Here is a 22,517-nt window from a genome sequence, read left to right on the forward strand (position 1 = left end):
GGGACTCCAGGATCATGACCTGAGCCGAAGGCAGTCGCTTAACCAACTGAGCCACCCAGGCGCCCATTCTGGACATCTTTTAAATGGGTCTCTAACTTCGACTCACTTCATTATCAGTGAATTTTTATAAAAAATTGGGTGGGTTACAGGTAAAATCTCTAAATATGGGTGGATTATCAGTATAAATATTTGGTGAAATCATGAATTAGTTATTTATTTTATAAATAAATTTATTTTATTTACAAAAATAAAATGAGATATGCTGATAAAAATTATTTTATTTATAAAATTTATTTATAAATACTTATATAAATGTACATTCATATATTAAAATATATTTATATATAAATATATGTTCAAAATATCTAAAATATATTTTATATTTATATAAATATATAATAAATTCATATATATTACATAATATAATTACATACATAATATATAATATATATTTATATATATATAATATATATTTATATTATATATATATTATATATATATATTATATATAATATATTTATATATATTATATATTTCTTCAAGGCTTTTTGCTTGAAGAAATGAGTTCTATGGTGATATATTTTCAAGTCTCTCTGGGATCTACTTTGTGAAATAGATGGGATGACTTATATTATGGTTCTAATTATATTATGGTTCTAATTTACCTTCTCAGTCACATGCACCCCAAACACTATGCACTTCAGCGTATATGGCCCTCAGATTAGTTCATTAATCTAAGTGTCTATTTTTGGTCCAAGTATTGTGTCCAAAGATACTTTCAGGATCCAGACATGGTTAATACATGATCTCTGTCTTTCTGGAGCCCATAGTCAAGTGCGAGAAGAAAGCCGCTTAAATGTGCTGCCATCATGAGAGAAAACCATTTGAATATAACTTTATCTCCTTTAAATCTAATATACACCTATATTACAAATGCCAAGAATTCTCCAAGTTTAATCTCTTATACTTTCTATTTTCAACTCCCAGCACCATATAGGTGTTGGTGCATCACAGAGAGCTCCGTATCTACAAATACAATTATGAACAATATGGTCAAGATGGTAAGGACATGATTCTTAATATAGACCTGAGTAAAGAGTTAGCAAAGACAGATAAAGTATAGAAACTAGCTGTGCATCCTATTTATGAATGCAAGGAAGCAGTTCACATAATATCAGGATTCTCAAAGGATACTTCAGCATGTCATATGATAAACATAATCAGTTCTAAACCCAATGTAAATTGCCACAGGCATTCAATGTAGACAGTATTGTGTTGTGTATATGTATGACACACATGTTTGAGTCCTCCTTGAGTAAGATGTTTCTGATAGTTGGAAAAAATTATTTGAACATAACTAATATTATACTTCTGAGAACTCTAAAGCCAATCAAAAGTTGTTGAAGGGGCGCCTGGGTGGCTCAGTTGGTTAAGCGGCTGCCTTCGGCTCAGGTCATGATCCTGGAGTCCCGGGATCGAGTCCCGCATCAGGCTCCCTGCTCGGCAGGGAGTCTGCTTCTCCCTCTGACCCTCCCCTCTCTCATGCTCTCTGTCTCATTCTCTCTCTCAAATAAATAAATAAAATCTTTAAAAAAAAAAAAAAGTTGTTGAAAGTTTTACTTTCTCATCATAACAACCATCTTGAATATGATACATAATTTTAGCACTGGAAAATTCTCTTCCCAAGTCACATAATTTGGAACTCTTCTTTCTTTCAAATAGTACTTCACAACTTGAAAATAACATTAAGGCAAGATACTTCCACGTGAAGGGTTTTGACTATTTGATGTAAGATCTTTAATGAAAATATATATGCAGAAATCTTCACACTGGAAAACTCTAGTGACTGATTATGAAACTTAGCTCTGAACTTTCAACCACTTTTTAAGAAATGCTTTGTCTGAACCTTAAAAAAAAATTCGAAGTAAAAACAATGTCTCACCCTTCTAAAAGGGGAAATGAACTTCCTCCTCCTGCTCATTCTTTTATCTAAAGCATGAGGTGTACATGTGTTTATAATAAGCTGTGTTTAGACTCCATTATTGCCTTGTTTTCCAAAAATTATTGTTTGTTATTACTAACAAAAGATCACCGAAAGCAATTTCCCTTAATTTGCATGTCACAATCTTGCTATTTTGGTTGAGCATCAAACCATTCTACTTAGCTATTTTCTTTGTGTATATTTGTGTATGAGTGTGTGTGTGTGTGTGTGTGCAAGAACCCTCCAATGTTAACATCTCTCAGTATTTTGTTTTTATAAATGGATGCCAACTATTGTGCTTGCTAGCAGATATATTGCTATATTTGTGTTCCCTTTTGTATTCTTTTTTTTCTCAAAGACATGATTGAATCCTTATATGTCCAACAAACTGTTCAGTTTTGCTTTAGTTAAAAAGAGGCTCATTACTTTAAATATTTCTTTTCTTTAAGGGATGTATCCATGGACCTAAACTATGTTCCTTTCTAATTTATATTTATCATCATGTATCTTACAAAAATCATATTATCATTTAATAATATTGAGTATTTTTCATATTTATAATAATATTCAATATTAATAATTAAAGGTAATATAGCTATATGATGTTTCCTCTATTGTTATATGTATACACATAGCAATATATGTGTGTGCATATGTACATATATATTTATGAAATATGTGTGATATCATATATGGTATCATATCATGGTGTATGTCATATACCATGCTGTATCTATCCATTTGTCTATGAAAGCAGACAGATTTATATACAGTTTTGTATCAGGTAAACAGTTAACTTTGATACTTAAGATCATCTAGAGATATTAATATTCATATCCTGATTCAGGCATCTGGGGTGGAGTCTGAGATTTTGCATTTCTGATGAGACCTCCGGGGAGACAAATGCTGCTGGTCTGTGGAGCATGGAATGTCAAAGAGTTAGAGAACCAAGAGGTTCAAGTTTTGACTTTGCCCTCAATTCTGATCTTGATCTAGAGACTTTTTCCTCTCAACCTTGTTCCTTATTTAAAAATGGGTGGAATCATGTTTCTCCTGCCTCTTCATGGAATTTTTCTGTGGTTCAGATTAAATTAATTAGGAAAATGCTTCCTAACAAAAGAGCATGAGAGGAGGTAATACAGATAGATATTTCCTCCTATCCTTTGAATAGTCTATTTGATGCCTTAATTTCTGTTGGTGTTTGCCCATTTAGCTTGAAATGATGGACCCAGTTTTAAGGTTATCTTTTAATAGTTCTTTGTCCTCATTTGCCCTCTTTTTGTTCAGCCATTCATTTATTCATTCAACAGGTATTTATTGAGTAGCTTCTGTGACCCATGCATTGTGCCAGTTCTGAATATGATTGGCTTCTTGTACTTACTTCTACTTTTCTTCATTCTCTCAAATAATTTCTTCTATTGATTTCACTCTGTGCTCTGTACCTCTCATATCTTTCTTTCTGCCTTCAATAGAGTGTTGGAGTCATTAATCTGAAGGCTACATTTTTAAAATCAGTTTTATCCAATTCCACAAGTATTCATTGGTTCCCCACTATTTGGAAGACTCCCTGCAAAAGGAATATAAAATTGAAGAAGCAAGAGAAAGGACAGTCCTTTTTTCACCTCAATGATATTCTATTTAAGGAATGGGATATCTCACAATTTCTCCAGTAACTGTAGTATAAGGCAGGATATGACTGGTGTCATCAGACTTTGAAGAATGCTTGAAGAATGAAAAACACAGCTGATTTGAGGGCTTTGCAAAGACTTCTTAAAGATGGCTAAACTGTGACAGAAAAAGATGAGAGGAAGGAAAGGGTGGATGTTGCAGGTGAAGCAAGTCATACCTTCTCCTCTCTTTGCTTTTCTTCATGGTGAGTGACTTGGGCAAGTGATCTGGCATGGGCAAAAAAGTTTTAAATTTTTTCTTAGGGTATGTGTGAGGAAAAGCTGGAAATGCCCCTCTGAGTCACCCTGTGCTGGCCTTGGTTGCCAGCTCCAGGAGTTTGTACTCAGTAGAGGGGACATGAAGGAATCTTTGAAGGTTAATGTTACTGTTGGCCTTTTGGCCATGCATTTGAAGTCAACCTTTAATTCAAGTCAGCTGGAATTTAAACACAAACCCACTGTAAGAGCTGAGTTCAGATAGTGCAGATTGGCGACCTCCAGGTAATCTTCTGCCAGTTTTTATCAAGGTGGCATAGCATACCGGCTACAGTATAATGGACTGCGTGAGGACACCTGGCTGCCTGGTAATCCTTGTTCAGTATCTTGCTAGTCTGTTGACCTTAGAGGAAGCATGAACCTCTGTGAGTCTTAGACACTTTTTCTTCATGATGGGAATAATAAACTCTGCCTATTTTCAAAGTCATTGTGAGAGATAAATATGGTAAATAAATCTGAAAATCATAAACCTTGAAAGTATAAAGATCTGTCCAAATATAAGTACTCCCCTTTGGGGCGCCTGGGTGGCCCAGTTGATTAAGTATAGAACTCTTGGTTTCTGCTCAGGCTGTGATCTCAGGGTCATGAGATCGAGCCCAGTGTTGTGCTCCAGACTCATCACGGAGTCTACCTGAGATTCTCTATCCCTCTCCCTCCGCCCCTCCTGCTTGTGCTTTCTCTCTCTCTCTCTAAAATAAATAAATATATCTTTAAAAAAAGAACCCCCCCTTGATTTTTCTATTCCTCTCTGTCCCCCCTTCAGGGTGGGACACTAGAAGGGGTGATCTTTTCTGCCTCCTTTTCCTTCTCCTTTAAATGAAATACTATCTTTTTATTCCATCATTTTAGGAGTCAATGTGCACTTTTTGAGAACACATCCAACAACTCATTTCTTTTACCTGTTTCTTTTTAAAACCCTAAAATCATCCACAAAGCTGCTCCTACTCTTTTATGCTATAATGAATTTTTATGTGCAGGCTGTACTAATTATATTGTTATTCTAACTTTAGTTTAAATATCATCTCTTGAGATAGTCACCACCCACTGGCTACCGCACCCCCCATGGGATCACTCGCCACACTCCTTTATTTGCTTTATGGCACTTTTGATGACTAAAATTACCTTCTTCGTTTATTTGCTTGTATGTTGTATGTCTCTTTAGTCAATACCATTTTATTAGTTCATTATGTGACAGACAGTGTCATTGGAACTGGGGATAGGAAAATAGGAACTGAACTGATGTGTGTGCCCTTAAGGAAACAGATAGTAATAAATATTGATGATAATATCTACCTATATGTATAAACATCAGGTGGTAAAAGGTGCTATAAAGAATAAAGCAAGCTGAAAGATTAAAGAGAGAAGGGGGTTATGCCATTTTATATCAGACGTTCAGGGCAGGGGCCCCTGATTAGGTGCTATTTGTTCAAAGACCAGAAGGAAGTAAGGGAGAGACACATCTAAGGAAAAAGTATTTTGAGCAGAGGGAACTGAAAGTGGAAAGGCCTTGAAGTGGGGGCATACTTGGTATTTTTAAGGTCAAGTGAGGAGGAGCCCCGGGTGCCTGGAGGGCCATGAGCCAGGCAAGGGTAGGAGTCGGTGGGACCACAGAGCACAGGGTGGCCCTGAGCACTATCATGCACAGGCCTCAGAGTCTGTGTTAAGATCTGAGATTTTACTCTGAATGAAATGGCAAGTCTCTGTAAGGCTTTGGGCTGAGGAGTGATGTCATCAGATTCAGGTCACTCTTGCTGCCTTATGGTGAAGAAGATCAACTGGGAAGGGTGAAAGAAAGGAGAACCTGTGATATGCTAGAATTCACTCCCTCCGGCTCCCAAAAAGTCACTGTGCTTACCTCTTTGAGGACACATAGTCATGTCACTTTCAATTAGTCATGGTGGGAGTGTTTACACCATGCAATTCTGCAAAAGCTGTCAATTAGGGATTTCTTCTCTCTCTCTCTCTCTCTGCCCCTTCTTCATTTTGTCCTTGCTTACTTGCCTTCTTTCCTTCCTTCCTTCATCCCTCCTCCTCCTCTTCTTCCTTCCTTTCTTTGTTTTCTTTCTCTCCTTCCTTTTCTTTCTTTTATAACATTATCAATATTTATTATTTATAAAGTTATCAATAAACATTTATCAGCACATCTTGGAGAAGAACACTAGGAGGTTGTTATAACAGTTCAAGTAAGAGATGATGGTGGCATAGATTAGACAAGGGTGAAGGAGATGATAAGAAGTAGTCAGATTCTGGAAGGCATCTCCAAAGAAATCACTGAGGGGCTTTGCTGACTGGTTGAGAAAACAGTTGAGAAAATGATGCACCAAAGATGGCCTCCCGGTTCTGATCTGGGTAACTGAAAGAATTGTTGTCATTGATTGAGATGGAAATGGCTTCAGGAGGAGAAGTTTGGGAGGCAAGTGTCAAGAATCTGGTTTTGGAGATGTGAAGATGGAGATGTCTCTTAGGTCTATCCAAATGGAGATTTCATGTTGGAAGTTGGATATTTGAATTTGACACTCAGGAGAGGAGTCTGGACTAGAGATGTTACTTTGGGAATTTTCTGTAAAGAGAATGGTTATGCCCCTGTTCTTCATAATTTAAATGGAGATTAATCACATATCAGTTATTCAAAATTTTCATGCAAATCAGAGAAGCAATGTCAATGCATGGCTGTTCATCTTGCTGAGACTGCTGAGTCAGATGTTCTCTTGTTACATTGTTTTATAATATAATTTAGGCAACTAAATAAATTCATATGCCATGAAATGATTAAAGCCCTACTCGCTTTTCCCCCAATTCAATTTCATGCTTACCCTTTTTGCTTCTTGGAACCAGTTAGCCCTAACCAACTCTTCTCAAAATCTGGTTCCAGGACTCAGCACTACCTGCAGCAGAATTAAATGGGTGTATTTTAAAATGTAGAATCCAGGGGCGCCTGGGTAGCTCAGATGGTTAAGTGTCTGCCTTCGGCTTAGGTCATGATCCCAGGGTCCTGGGATCGAGCCCCGCATCGGGCTCCCTGCTCTGCAGGAAGCCTGCTTCTCCCTCCTCCACTCCCCCTGCTTGTGTTCCCTCTCTTGCTGTGTCTCTGTCATATAAAAAATAAAAATAAAATAAAATAAAATAAAATGTAGAATCCTGCACTTAAATACTAGTCCTATTAAATAATAATATTAGCCCAAGGTCCAAAAATCTGCATTGTAACAAATACTCCTTGTTATTAGTATGCACATAAAGATTTGGCCACTTCTGCTATAGTGTGTAAATATAAAGTATAGTCTTTTTATCCTTTTTAAGAATCTCCCTTTGCAAAAAATTTTAATGACTGTTTATATCATGTATATAGTTAAACCTGCTCACTCATATTCTACATTACTTGCATTAGAACAGAATTTATTTCAGTCATAAAGATTTTGGTCTTTAGTTCAGGAACGCAATAGCAAAGTCAAATTTAATCTTTTTTTTTTTTTTCCAAAAAGTACCATTTTAGGATATACTGCAACTTTAGGATATATTCAAACAGAAAAACTCAGTTTCAATTTTAGACACTGAATTGCTCTTGTACTTTTAAATATTTGTTAAATATTTCTGATTCTCCCCTGTTCTGGACACATGATAGAATTGTAATGCATTTCCTAGTCTCCTTGTGATTTAAGTGGGCCAGTAAAGGAGTTGAGGCCCGTAAGTATTGTACTTGGGGCCAGAACATTTAATCACCAGTGTTCCTTCACCTTTCCTGTATCTTTCTCCATAATTGAGATGGAGGCTACCCTATTTTTCTGTTTACCTGAGTTACTATGATTAGCAGAGCTCCTCTGCTGATCTGTAATAGACATTTAGCATGAGTGAGAAATATACCTTTGTCATTTGAAGCCACCAGAATGGAGATTGGTTATTACTGTAGCACAACCTATTTTCTCTAGCAAAACTGGACCTGAGTCATCTTCTAATCCATAGACTGATATTGTGATCTGACCAAAGATAATTTTTTTTTTCAACAGTTGTCAGGGGATTTCTGTCAATATTTTCATCTTGACAATAAAAGATAGGTAGACAGTATGTGTCTCTTCTCTTACAACTTTGCTACCAAGTAGTTGGTTCAAAAACCAAACCAAAAAAAACCCAAATAAGTTACAGACCAATTTCTGCAAACATACTAACTTTTACTAACAATCAGTCGTAAAATCCACCAAATAGCACATTCCAATAATCTGGGTTAGTCTCTGTTCTCTGTCCCTTTCAGCATGCCATCCAGCACCTTGTAAGAAAGGCACACTGCTGAGCAAACACAACAGTATTCTGGTGGCAGGAGCAATGAGCCTTCTATTAGCACCAGGCAAAGAAGGTGCCATCTTAATTGAGGAGTGGGTGACAAATTAAATAGAATTCCAAATCTAAGGTGTCAAAGATGTTAGCCTCTTGGCCTTTTACTAGGATTTGTATATGTTGTCCCCAGAATGAGGAGATGATTGCCCAGAATTTCTAGCCAATCACACATCTTGGAGCCCACTTGTCTTACCAAAGAAAAACTGTCACATCCTTTGTAAATTATCAACCCCCCATCCTGTGTATAATTTCACAGAACAATATTTGGAAATTAAAAGCATTCATCACAGTTGCCCCTGGAGTTCAAACTACTGATTTAGAAATTTGAAATCTAGGTAGTGAATTAATTATAGATCTTTGTTTATTTACCTTTATGTTCTACTAGGAGTGTAAAAACCATAAAACTGACCATACATTATTTTACTTCACAAATACAAATGTAATCGTACTTGATTTTTAATAGTTTACTTTAGACTTCGTAAAGTTCTCCATATTTCTGTACTTCACTTCAGTACTAAATAGATCAATAACTAGCTATACTTATTAAACAAAAAATATATTATTGAACTGTTTATATATTGTGTAGGGTTTTTTTTAAGCCAAAAAATAAAAGAGACTATATTGGCTTAAAATGAAAATTTTAAAACTTTGGGTTAGAAGCTTAGATTCTGCTGTCCTCTTTCTGCATTTTCATGGTCTGGAAAGGATACTAGCCTTCCTTAATGGTTTAGTTTCCAAATATTTTGCCAACTGTGAATGAACTAGGTCAATGAAGGAAAACATTCTTTCTACAGCCTACATGAATATTCTGCTGTTTGAAAAACTGGACCAGCCCATCAATCACTTTGTTAATATTTGTAGATTCTCTCTCACAGAGTTGGAATATAATTTGTAAAACCTCATCAGTCATTATATGTTTCCCCAAATCTTCACCTCATTTCAAGTTCTTCTAGTTACTCTCACATATAAATTAATTTCTGAATGCCTATGACAGCAAATAATATTGGTAAGGAAATTAATCGTATGTAAAGCATATAAAAAGACTGATTTAAAAATACTTCTTAAAAACTTGGAGTAGTGTCTTAAATATTAAAATTTGAGACATTAGATGTAATTTATGAGGTATTTTAATATTAACATTTTAAAATAAACCTATTTTAAAAATAGCATTCCACTAATAACCCTATGATTCGAAAAGTAGTGTTTATAAACTTGTAAAAATTTATTAAAATTTATTATTTATTAAAAAAACCCAGATATTTTAAACATTAATTGGTGGTATTTCATGTGTTTACCTGTATGACAACCTTTTGTCTCTAAAATTAATTTGTGATATTTTATAAACAATAACAAGAACAGAATTTGCCTTCATAGTTAATTTATATAAACTTAATTTTGGCTGGATCTGTTTTAATATTTTGATTAATTTTGACTCCTATGAATTTTGATTTTTGGAAGTCATAGATTTCCAAACTTAGAAAGCACACATACAGTGAATTGGATTGATTATTCCTAGCAAAGTAATTTATTGATATTAGTGATCCTATTATTGTGCAATACTTTTTAGGGGTTCTAAGAGAATGACTATTTTTATTATAGAAGAAGTGGTCTCAGCTGACAGAATTTATACTGAAATATTTAAATTCTTTAGACATCTCATTTTAATGAGGATGTTTTGTTTTAAGATTTCTTTTTGAATAAATGTAACATGAACATTTTGGATGTGTGTTGGTTCAGGAATTTCTTTTTACATTTCAGCCTTATTGAGGTATAATTGATGTACGAAATTGTGAGAGATTTAAAGTGTACATTGTGGTGATTTGACATACATAGACAGTGTGAAAGGATTCCCCCCGCCACAGAGTTAATTAATACATCTATCACCTCATTATTTATTTTTTTCTTTTTGTAAGAACATTAAAGTTCTACTCTCTTAGCAAAGTTGATGGAAATTTTTAATGATGACCACCACATCTTGATTCATTTCTTTTCCTTTCAGGTTATCGATCATTACAATGGCACTGTAAAGAGAGGACTCAGAAATAACAGTAAGTCTTAATCATCTGAAAGACTTTATCATTTTAGCATTGTACTAAAACATATGACAGCATATTTGGCTATTTTTGTCCCCTTCTAATTTTGTACACTAGTGCAGGACATAGAATGTGAGCAAAAACCCCTAGACCTCAAAGTATATTTTTATATGAATCCAAAATATTTTTAACTAAACTCTGCTAGTCAATAATTTTTGGATTTGGCAAGCTGTAGTACAGTCCTATTTTTGAGAAAAGTCAACAAAGTATTTCCCTTCTAATTCAATATCCTTTTTTTCCTCCCCTGAAACAATCTTTCCTTTTGGAGCAAAGGCTTATGAACTTAGTGTTTTTACAGCAACAATAATATATTGTTTCTTTTGCTGTGCTGAAAATAATGAATGTTTATGTTAGATTTAAAGTTTTGTCAGTCAGAAGATCTACTTACTTCACCAAATGAGATAGGTATGATAAGAACCCTTCTTTCCTTACTAGAGTTAGATGATCCCTGTTAGTAATACACTTACATTTCATATTTATATATTTCCATTTTTCTTTTAAACCATGAATCTTAATATGTTCCATATTCATAATAAGCTATTTTGATTAGCCATATGTTTTCTTCTGAAATGGATATATATCCTACAGAACGGACTAGAAGAATATTTTACCATTAGTCATTATTCATTAGAATAATTTAAAATATCTGTTCTGGCTAAATTATTAGCCAACACTTTAATAAAGTATTGTTTTAATGCAACAGATTTACTTTCTCTCCTGACATGAAAATATACTTTTTTGTTTATAACATTTCTACCCAAAGACAGCTGATACAAAAATGCCCTGAACAAAGCCTCAGTAATAAAACACAGAAAAACAATGTTAAATTCAAAGCAACTGGTGAATTTAAATATACATATATGTGTGTGCGCAATCCACTAATACACATATATATAGAGATTAAGTGGCTAGATAGTAATATATCATTACATATTTTATAGATATGTAATTATAGATCATATAAGTATATGATAATATATAATATATTTAAGTAAATTATGTAAGTATATATAAGTAAATTATATAAGTATATATAAATATCTAAATATATGTAATTATATAAATATGTCATTATAAAAGCAATATGTTGTAAAACTCAAAACGGACTCCTATAAAGAGAAAGTTACTAACCTTTTCCTCCTTTTGGTCTCCATCCCCCTCCCTGAGGTAGGCAATGTACAAGTACGCCTTGGACCCCTCTACCTCACTCATGTGAGTTTCTCCCACTTCAGAAAGCACAGATGCATATTTTTACATCTCTTTTGTCAGAAAGGGGTATTTTTGCTTTTGATGTTTGTCTTTATAAACAAAAGACCGAGAACAAACTCTTCAGCTTGTTTTTCATAGCTATCCCGTCAGGTTAATATGCACAATATTCCATGCTTTACCACACTAACTTTTAATTAAAGAAAATAAAAATCTGGATGTTCACTGTCCTTTTTCTATCACAGCCATAAATTAGAAAGTACCCATAGTGCCATGAATGGCAAATCCCAGTGATATTTTCACTCCAACTCTGATAGTCATGAAAATGACTCCAAGGCCTATGTTAGAACAGATATCAAGATTTATGAAGTGAATAGTAATTCAGTAAGCATGAGTTCTTGTACTGATCTATCTGTGATGTGTTGTTATCCGTCTCCAACAATATCTGACCCTTATAGTAGAATAAAGGCCGCTTTGCTACGATGTAATTGTTGCATTCTTCAGACACCACATTTGATGAAAGAAAGAATCACATTATGAAATTATGTGTTTCAGCAGAAAGGAATGAGTTAGAGGATGGATTTGCTATTTTACTACCTTCTTTTTAAGATTAGGCAGTGTGAAGAGAGCAAAAATAAATTAAACTATAGACTTTTCCAAATGAACATAAATCAAGGAAAATAAACATAGTAAAATCATACTTTAGGGTAAATAGCATTAGTTAATGACATTAAGCAATTTTGTTTACAATGGCATTGGCCATCAGAAAACTATATATATGTACTATATAAAGTATTATAACGTAATATATATTCATTAAATATATTTCATATATACTGATATTATATCTATATATTCTGTATTTTATACTGATATATCTTCCAGACTGATAGGTACATCTGACTTTTGACCATAGAATATTTTTATTTTATAAAATGTAAATCCTAGCACAACAGTATGACAAAGCCAGATTATGCTTTTAAAAAGATTTTCAAATTAACAAGTTTTTAAACCTCTGTGTGAGGGTATAGTATGTGCATATATATTCATAGCAATGAGCCTACATTGGGAGTTAACACTGTACATCAGGCAGTTTAGCTCACCTGAAGTGTGAAGAGAAAATTGACAAGAATGGCTCAATGATTCCTTTCAAGAATGATTCAATATCTACCACTATTTATGGAACATTTGCTGTGTGCTAGATAATCTTCTAAGTGGTAGCGTTACATAGTGAACACAAGTCCTGACATGCATGGTCCCTACATTCTTGTGGTAATGATAGGAGCAGAGGAAGGGTAGACATTAACCAACAACCAAACAAATAAAAAATGTCATACTGTTTTTGATAGTGATGAATAATGTGGAGAAAAATAGAGTTGAGTGGGAAATTAGGGGAAGAGTATCATCTATTTTAGGTTGGGGGAGGCTTTTCTGAGTTAGCATCTGAGAAGAGACTTGCTATGCACTAAGATCTAGGAAAGTGCATCCTGGCAGAGAGAAGAACCTGAGTTGAGTTTCCAAGGAGAGAGTACCTGGCGTTATTTGAGCAATACTGAAGTGGCCAATAGGGTGGGGCACGGCCATGTAAGCTCTTCTTGGCCATGTTCAGAATATTAGATTTTTTTTTTTAAGTCAAATGGGAAGCCATCCATCAGAGGCTATTGATCAGAGATACAAACTGATTTCGATTTTTAAGAGTTCACTTTGCTGTGTAAAGAATAGCCTGAGAGAAAAGTGGAAGATCAGTTAGATACTTACAATAGTACTTCAGAAGACTGGACTTGTATTCAATAGGTGCTTTTATTTTTTTTTTTTAAGATTTTATTTATTTGAGAGGAGAGAGAGAGATAGAGATAGCGAGAGAGAGCATAAGCAGGGAGGAAAGGGAGAAGCAGGCTCCCCACTGTACAGGGAGCCTGACGTGGGGCTCAATCTCCAGACCCTGGGATCATGATCTTGGGATCATGACCTGAGCTGAAGGCAGACACTTAACAGACTGAGCCACCCAGGTGCCCCTCTAGTAGGTTCTTTTAAATAGAATGATTTGAATACCATGATGTTTGATTTATAATTTATTTAATCCTCACAACAGAATAGACTATGTGCAGAATCTTTCAAACAATACTGGCATGTAGTGAGTTTCCTGTAAATTCTATTATCTTCATCCTCTTTGTCATCATCATCATTATCACCATCATCATTAACATTATCAAAAGATATAAGGAAAAACAATGCCCTTAGGAAAAACAATGGTCCCCTCAAATGTTTTTACAAATATGATCCTCTTCCCTTGCTAAAGTCAAACATAAAGGATTTTTAGATACGCTATACTACATAGAATCATTTAAGAAAAATACATACAACATCCACTGCTTTATTCATTCTAAAGTTGCAGCCTAAGTTATAATTATAATCTAATTTACAGAAAAATAGCAGCTAAAATAAACCTATTTGTACCATTTCTATTTACATTTTTAAAATTGAGGTCTAATCAAGCTTCCCCTCCATTTCTATGAAAATCTGAACCTGAGTCAAATATATATATTCATTTTAGGTTGACTTTTTAAAGCACTAGTTAATCCTTAGATATGACTCTTTTCTGTGTATTATTATGCATAAATTTTTTTCAGTGCTCAGCCCCAGTTGATGGGAATGGTACCTATATGCACACAACCAGGGATAACAGTAACTGCTCTCTTTGAAGTCCAGGGCTTGGTACATGGAGAGGAGCATATTATTGAAAATCGTTCTTTTATAAGCTGTTTTTCGACTTATTGCTTCTTTAGTTTCCTGAGGACTGCTCTATAACAAAGGGCTTATTTGGTACACAAATCAGTTTTATGTGGGTTTTTTATTTTGCAAGTGTTTGTGTATTTCGTTTTGTTTTTTTGGGTATCGTTTTCTTTGGTAGCCTGAAAGAATGATGAATAGTGCTAATTTTAACTTGAGTTTCAAATGCTGATTGATATTTATAACATACACCTTTAACGTAGTAACAAAATAAACAAAAGTAGACCATTAAGCGAATGAAGAAATAGTATACATAAAATATCCCAGTTTTCGGATCTAGGTCTGACAACCCAATTTATATACCTTGGAAATTACACCGATCTCGCGTGTAAATAAATTGGATAATTTCAACATATCCCATATTTTGTATATTAAAGTAGAAAAATAAAGTGTTTAAAATCATAAAATGTACTAGTAATATTTTGGAATACTCTGACCTCATGACTACTTGTCTTTTAGTAAACATTTCCCATTTAATGATAAATGATTTATATATCTAAGGCCAAATTTGAAATCTTCTAATGCTGAAATTCAATCTAGTCTCAGCTAAATTATATGTGATTAATAAAAGTTGACACTGAACTCATTTTGGATTTTAAATGTAAAGTCTATGTCGCAAAAGTTAGTTTCACATACATCAAACACTTCCAAACTGTATGTCTCAGTATTGACATAGATATACTTTGATAAATCTTTGTGGAATGATCTTAAAATTAAATTACTGGTCTTTAGAAAGTTAATACAACAATGTCCGAACAGAATTAAGATCTCACAAATAAAAACATACATTCAGGCCTATGTGCCATCAGCCTAGCACTAAAAGTGCCCCCTGAAAGATGTCGCCATAGAGAGCTGTCTGTTTGGCCTTTCATCCTGCTACCAAATGAGTGTACATGGTTCAGCTGATGTCTAGAAGCTGTTACATTATGCAAGCAGAGACAAGGGTTCTGCTTTTCTTGCTAACAGTATAACTTGCTGTTGTTTAATGTCTAGATCTGGCCCTGGAAGAGAACACGGTCATGAGGACTCATCTGGGAGGGACAAAAAGGACAGAGTGGGGGGCAGGGGAGGGGGCTACAGAGAGAAGGAAGGCAAAGGCTCAAGTGAACCCCAGCTGGGAGGAAAGAATCCGTCTCTGTGCCAGGAGCTGTCAGATTGTGAGCACCCCTATCGTGCTACGTGTAAATCCAGTGGTGACATATAAGTATTTTTCATACTACCTAGTACCTCAATGCAAAATAACTCTAGGATTCCAGATAGCCAAAGAACCAAATTTGAAAAGAAAAATAAAACAGTCTACCTTTGTTAGACTAAATGAGACACTCCAGGTTGGTCTTCAAGTTGGCCCCCTCCCTAGAGATTTTCAATGGTAAAATCTAACTAGTCTTGGTTTTTACTACATTTGGTTACTTAAAACCTTACTAAGCTCCCAGTAGATGCAGCTCACTTGCTAGGAGGCAGTCTAGAGCAGGATTACATGAAGTGTGATCTGCTGGCCAGATCCCTCTGAGAATGCTCTGATACCAATTAGAAAGCGTAAGTATAAAAATTAAGAGTAAGCATTTAAAAATTTTATAAAACTTTGGCAGAGTTATTTTGTATCTGTTGACTCAATAAGATGTGGCTGTTAGTTTTTTAATTTAATTTTTCTAGTTATTTATTGTTATTGTGAAGTTGAAAGTATCAGTTCATCTATTTGGAAAAAAAAAAATCATAGTCTGGCTCTTCACCGTAGTTAGTTTGAGAAACACTGGGCTAAGACTTTTGCAGTTTTAACATAGATCATTATAAGACAAGTCTAATAATAGTAAAGTGTATTGTTTTTCTACTCCCTGGAAGCATCAAGATTACAATGAAGTTGCTTAATTATATCCCCAAAGGAACTTATATTTGATTAATAAACTTCTTCCTTACTCTAAGAAATATTTAAATATTTATGTGAAAATGTTCTGCATGCAAGAAGTCATATTTAAAAACTAAATAGAATGTCAATAGAACTGCATTTTTAAAATCCTAATATTATTTTACTATAAACCCAGTTTCTCCTTGCTGTTACTGCTTAACTTCTGTAATATATAATATTTATATGTGATGATCTCTAAAAATTTATTGGAAAAAATAATAAAATATTAATTTACTAATCCAAGATGTGATCTCTCATGAAAATCTTAAATTTCTGCACTTAGAAATTATACATGTATGGTCTTTGATAGAGAAAAAATTGAAAAATCTCTTCACAAACTGGAATAATGAAATAATTTGACAGTTATGTTAACAAAGTATCATATTTTAGCAACCACTTGTGTTTTTTCCAAACTCTTACAAGTGAAAATTATTCTCAATAGCTGATTCTTATAGCTAAGGGTAAGAGATAGGCAAACAAGACTGCTTTTAATTTTGGAAAGCAAGCAAAATGAAATTTAAACATAGACATCAATAGAGAAAAGTGTTCTCTAATTTGTCACTAAGTCCTTGCTCCCTATATTAAAACCAGCAATTCATGAAACCCTTACAAAGAGTCATTGTTTGCTGTTCATGTGGCAAGCTGGCAATGGCTTTATAAAATGTATTATTGAATTGCTGTTACTGCCATCTAGTGGGAAAAAATATTCCATGTCACCATGTCAGGGATTATATGCAAAGCCCTAATATTCCAGGAGTAAAGGGCAGGCCACCTTTTGTGTGTATTGCTGGAAGTAAAACAGCAAACGAAGACACGCTCTCGTGGATATGGGAATAAAATAGATATCTAGTCCCTGAATAAGTTAAAGATTTGTGGGGAGAAAAAAGGGTGGGAGGGGATGCATGCATTTGTACGATTCATTTTGTGTAGAACCAAATTACATATAAAACGTTATTTCTCACTGGACAGAGTGAGGTTACAGGACATTGGTATTACTTGTACACTTATTTTTTTTTTTACCTATTGGAATGTAGATTAAGGGTTTTGCATCCGCTCATTGTCTTAAAAATTAAGATAGCTTAGGTCAGTTCTTCTCAAACTTCAAGGGATTTAGGAATCACCTGGAAATCTCATTACAATGCAGATTAAGACTCAGTATCTGGATACCTAAGATTTGGCACTTCTAACAGCTCTCAGGTGACGTTCGCATTGCTGTTTGTGATTAGGTCGTACTTTGAGTAGTGATCTCCTTTGAGTAGGTAATCCTAGGGAAGGAGTCCAGAAATGAAGCAAAACCTCCACAAAGTATACTTCACTGTATATTATCTTGCTCTAATGTAGTAGAGGAGTTCTTTCAATAGCTGTAGAGTCAAATTGCTAAACTCATTTCTTAGGTTCATTGCTTACTATGTATGTAACCTGAGCAAGATACATAGTTAACCCCTCTAAGCCTCAATTTCACAATCTGTAAAATAAAATAGCAGTCATATCAGCATTCCATGGTTTTTATGAAGAATAAATGAGCTGAAAACATCTCATAATGAGCCATAGGAAATTCCTTTTCTATAGATTCAAAACAAACATCCACAGTTTTACGTAGCTAAAACTAAATGTTTAAATTATGTAGCATAATACCTAGCACGTGGTGGTCAATACTTGTTAGTATCACCAAGTGTCACAGAGTACATTTATGGACATATGAATATACCCATACCCTAGAAAGTTTTATTCAAAGAAGAGCAAATTTTGAAATTTCCATAAGAAAAGCTTGATGTAAATCTGTGAAAGGTGTTACCTTGAGGTTTCATAGAAGCATAAAATGAATAAGAGATTTGTGAATTACTCTGTAAAGAAACCTAGTTAGGTGTGGGAAATAGAAAGAGCCAATAATATCTCAATAAAGAAATATTGGGATTATTTACTTTTGCCTTTTTATATTACCTGGAACCAAGTCCGGAATGGAAGCAGAATGAATTTATTTTTTAGTGCAGTTTCAGGTTCAAAGAAAAACTCAAAGGAAGGTATGGAGATTTCCCATATACCTCCTACCCCACACATGCATAGACTCCTCCATTTTCTCAATTTTTTTTTTTTTATTCTTATGTTAATCCCCATACATTACATCATTAGTTCTAGATGAAGTGTTCCATGATTCATTGTTCGTGCACAACACCCAGTGCTCCATGCAGAATGTGCCCTCCTCAATACCCACCACCAGGCTAACCCATCCCCCCACAGCCCCTCCCCCGCTAGAACCCTCCGTTTGTTTTTCAGAGTCCATCGTCTCTCATGGTTCGTCCACCCCTCCGATTTCCCCCGCTTCATTCATCCCCTCCCGCTACCTTCTTCTTCTTCTTTTTTTTTCTTAACATATCTTGCATTATTTGTCTCAGAGGTACAGATCTGAGACTCAACATAGACTCCTCCATTTTCAAAGTCCCACCAGTGTGGTATATTTGTTACAACTGTCGGACCTACACTGACACATCATTTTAAACTCAAATCCAGAGTCTACATTAGGGCTTACACTTGATTATGTTCTGTGGATTTGGACAAATGTATAATGACATGAATCCACCATTAGAGTATGATACGGAGCAGTTTCACTGCCCTAAAAATCCTCTGTGCTCCCCCTTTTCATCCCTCCCTCTCTGCTCACCCCTGGCAACGCTGGTCTTACTCCTATTTCCACAGTTCTGCCTCTTCCCAAAGGTCATTCAGTTGGAGTCATACTGCATGTAACCTTTTCAGATTGGCTTCTTTCACACAGTAATATACATTTAAGTTTCTTCCTTGTCTTTTTATGCCTTGATAACTCCTTTCTTTTTTAGTGCTGAATAATATTCCATTGTCTGGATATGCCACAGTTTATTTATCTGGGAAATGTATTTTTATTCAGCACCAAATTCATATCACGCAGCAACACACATGAAGTGTGAGAACATAAAAAGTCATAGATTCTAGATAGATTTAATATTGTCACAAGCCTGTTGTGGGGAAAATAGGCCATAAGAATATATATTATTATCTAAGGTATTAGAGCAAACCATATTTTCTGTATTTGATTTTCTGTCCTGTCTTTCTTATGCTATATTTTTACATGATTTTATAACCTATGTTACATTCCTTAGTTGTATGCTGAATTATAAAAATATGTGATAAATTATTCATATTTTTATAGTTTTGCTTCAATAAATAAGATTTTAGCATTGTAACCGGATGAAAGGATGATAATTTTCATCCACTTGGATGAAATCGCTTCTGTTTTCTTTTGAGCAAAGTTAGTACCTTTCCTTATATGAATAGGTATCTCCTAAATTTTGACCCTCAAGTTTTAAGCTTTGCCTAAAGTGTACTTATTTTTGCTTTTATAAAGTATTGTTGGTGAACTGCAGAGAAGTATGTAAAGAATTACAAAAATCAAATTTTTAAATTATGGGTTAGAGTCAGGGTAAGATGTTATTAGCTTAAATTGAGGTTAATGAGTATTTATACATGCTATCAAGTGAGAAATAACATATTTTAACTCTCTGAAAATTCTTTCTCTAAAATTTGAGAATTTGAAATTTTTCCAACCATTTCATGTATATAAAAGATGAGTTATAAACTAGTTTTATAATAAAAGTAATTTTTATTACCATGTGGTTTAAAGATTAATGTTCTAAGTTGCAAGAGTAGGGACAAGAAAAATCGAATCTATTCAACATTGGCAACAGAATGCAGTTATTAAACCATATTTATTGGCTAATGAAATTCAAGCTGATATTATATAAAAGGATCAAGGAATTACTGAATTCTATTCCCCAACTATGCAATATATGTGATCTTTTGTCTCAAGAGAAGCCTAACATTCTGGATGCATAAATAAGAATTGGAAAACAGGAATTTGAACAGATAGTTATTTACCTAAGTTTATTGCAGCATTATTTGTGAAAGCCATTTTTGTGGTGAAAGCCACTCAGATGTTCAATGACGAATGAATGAAAGGAAAAACAAAATGTGGTATATACATGTGCTAGAATATTATTCAGCCTTAGGCAGGAATGAAATTCTGCTGCATACTACAGCGTGGATGATCCTTGAAGACATTACGCTGAGTGAAAGAAACCAGACATACAAGAATAGGTATTGTGTGATTCCAATTCTATGAAGTAACTAGAGTAGTCAAATGCATAAAGATGGAAAGTAGAACAGTGGTTACCATGGGCCCAGGGTGGGGGGAGATGGGGAGTTATTATTCAATGGGTACAGATTTTCAGTTTGGGATGATGAAAGAGTCTGGAGATATATGGTGGTGATGATTGCACAACAGTGTAAATGTGCTTAATGCCACAAAACTGAACACTTAAATGGCTGATGTGATAAATCCTATGATGTCATGTATATTTTAGCACATGAAAAAATGATAAAAATGACTAACCAACTCCCAGATATAATACAACATAAAGGTGTATTTTGGGAACCATATAATTCATCAAAAAAATAGTCTATTATACGCAAACAATGAATCATGGAACACCACATCAAAAACTAATGATGTAATGTATGGTGATTAACATAACATAATAAAAAAAATTTATTTTGGCAAAAAAAAAATAGTCTGCTCTCATACCTGCACTTCTAAATTTGAGTTTGAATTTAAGTTTGCCACATGTTAAGTTATGTAAAGAAAAAAAAGAAAGTGATTTGGTGAAGGTACTGTTAGCTTTAGCTATAAAGTTCAACACCAGTCTGATATGATAAAGAATAAGAGTGAATATGATCACACCCAAAGAATGTAGAAAAGGAGGCAGGAAAACACTTACCTGAATCCCCTTGGGCAACATTAATTAGCCCTCAGTATATCTCAGTTTCCTCTTTATAAATCTGGTCATTGTGGGAAATTACAGGACAATTAAAGGCACCCATCATCATCTCAGACACATAGTAAGTTCTGAATGATGAGTGTTTATTATTGTTTTTTTCCTGCTGTTGTAATTGTTTCTGCTTGAAATTTCAAGATACAGAGATATAAATTTGATATAAGTAACAAGAAGTTCAACTCAACCCTGTTCTATAAATGTATGAAGTATAGAGTCACAAAAATGAGTTTCAGGACCAAGATACATACATGTTATAAGAGATTAAACACAAGTGTAAAAGCCGGAGGGTCGCTCCCACCCTTCACACTCCATACCTATTATCAGAGAAATAGAATTAATAATAATGTCACCAAATATTCCATTATGGCATGTTCAGCTTACTGCACAATTTTGTACCTTCACATCAATGCCTCCAAAATGCCTGTGACAAAATATTATTTTAAAAACTCCCAAAATAGCTCAGTCAGTTAAGGCTCAGTCAGTTAAGGCTCTGGTTCTGGATTTTGACTCAGGTCATTATCTCAGGGTCGTGAGATCAAGCTCCGCATCCTGGTCCATGCTGGGTGTGGAGCCTGCTTAAGATTCTCCCTCTCCTTTGGCCCCTGCCCCCATGCTTGCTCACTCGCTCTCTAGCTCTCAAATAAATAAATCAATCTTTAAAAAAAAAATAAAAATTCCCCAAATAAAGCAGAGATGTGACTGGCAAAGTCACAAGGTTAATAAGTCACACAGTGAGGACTGAACATCAGGACTTCTAATTCCAAGTCTAACCTCTTCCTCATTCCCTGCTGCATATTGTACAGAAAGTATGGACCAAGTATTGAAAATCTTATGTTTCTTGATAGCAGATTCTTAGTCCACGAGTCTATTCAAGGAAAAAAAAAATGGTAACAAAGAATACATTAATTTACACTTAAAGTTTCTTTAGATAGAACCTCTTGGACACAGGTACTCCAATCAATGGAAAGTCATACTTCTCTGCAGCCGCTTCAGTTTTGACAATCCTAAGGGGCAGAAACTTGAAATTTCTGCAGATATTTAGATAGGATAATTTTAGCCCTAAATCTGGAAGAGTCAGTTTTGAAGTTGATAGCCAGAGTTGAATTGCAAACCTTTTACAATGCCACCACAGAGAGACATAATAGTATTTATGCAATTTTGAATATCTCATTTAAAATTTTTTTTGTATGCATATTTATCTTTCCTTGTACAAATTTGTCTGTGCAGTATACTCATTGCCTGCCTTCTTATTCTGGATTGCTTTTTTGGTTCTATTCACTGAGGTTTTTGCTGTATGACAGTGCAGGTAGACTTTTACTCTCACAGCTCCATCTAGAATTATTCATGTATGGTCAATGCTCTGGGCTGAAACCCTGGTCATCAGCATTACTTCACTTTAGAAAACAGACTGGT

The 22,517-nt window shown here is 34.5% G+C and overlaps 1 protein-coding gene across 2 annotated transcripts in view; it reads left to right on the top strand.

The window, feature by feature from the left end:
- Positions 1 to 22,517, top strand: part of LOC115944092 (uncharacterized) — a 501,430-nt gene that overhangs the window by 250,056 nt on the left and 228,857 nt on the right. The window contains exons 3-4 of one of the 2 annotated variants that reach the window (XM_081798852.1): positions 10,250 to 10,298; positions 15,333 to 18,314. In XM_081798852.1, the coding sequence (XP_081654978.1) occupies positions 10,250 to 10,296 (47 nt within the window). In that variant the 3' untranslated portion in view covers positions 10,297 to 10,298; positions 15,333 to 18,314. Of the gene's footprint in view, positions 1 to 10,249; positions 10,299 to 15,332; positions 18,315 to 22,517 lie in introns of those variants that run through there. The other variant, XR_014138746.1, reaches the window with a different exon arrangement.

This window comes from Leptonychotes weddellii, chromosome 1, assembly GCF_054177405.1.
Source record: "Leptonychotes weddellii isolate Sample4059 chromosome 1, ASM5417740v2, whole genome shotgun sequence".
Taxonomy (NCBI): Eukaryota; Metazoa; Chordata; class Mammalia; order Carnivora; family Phocidae; genus Leptonychotes; species Leptonychotes weddellii.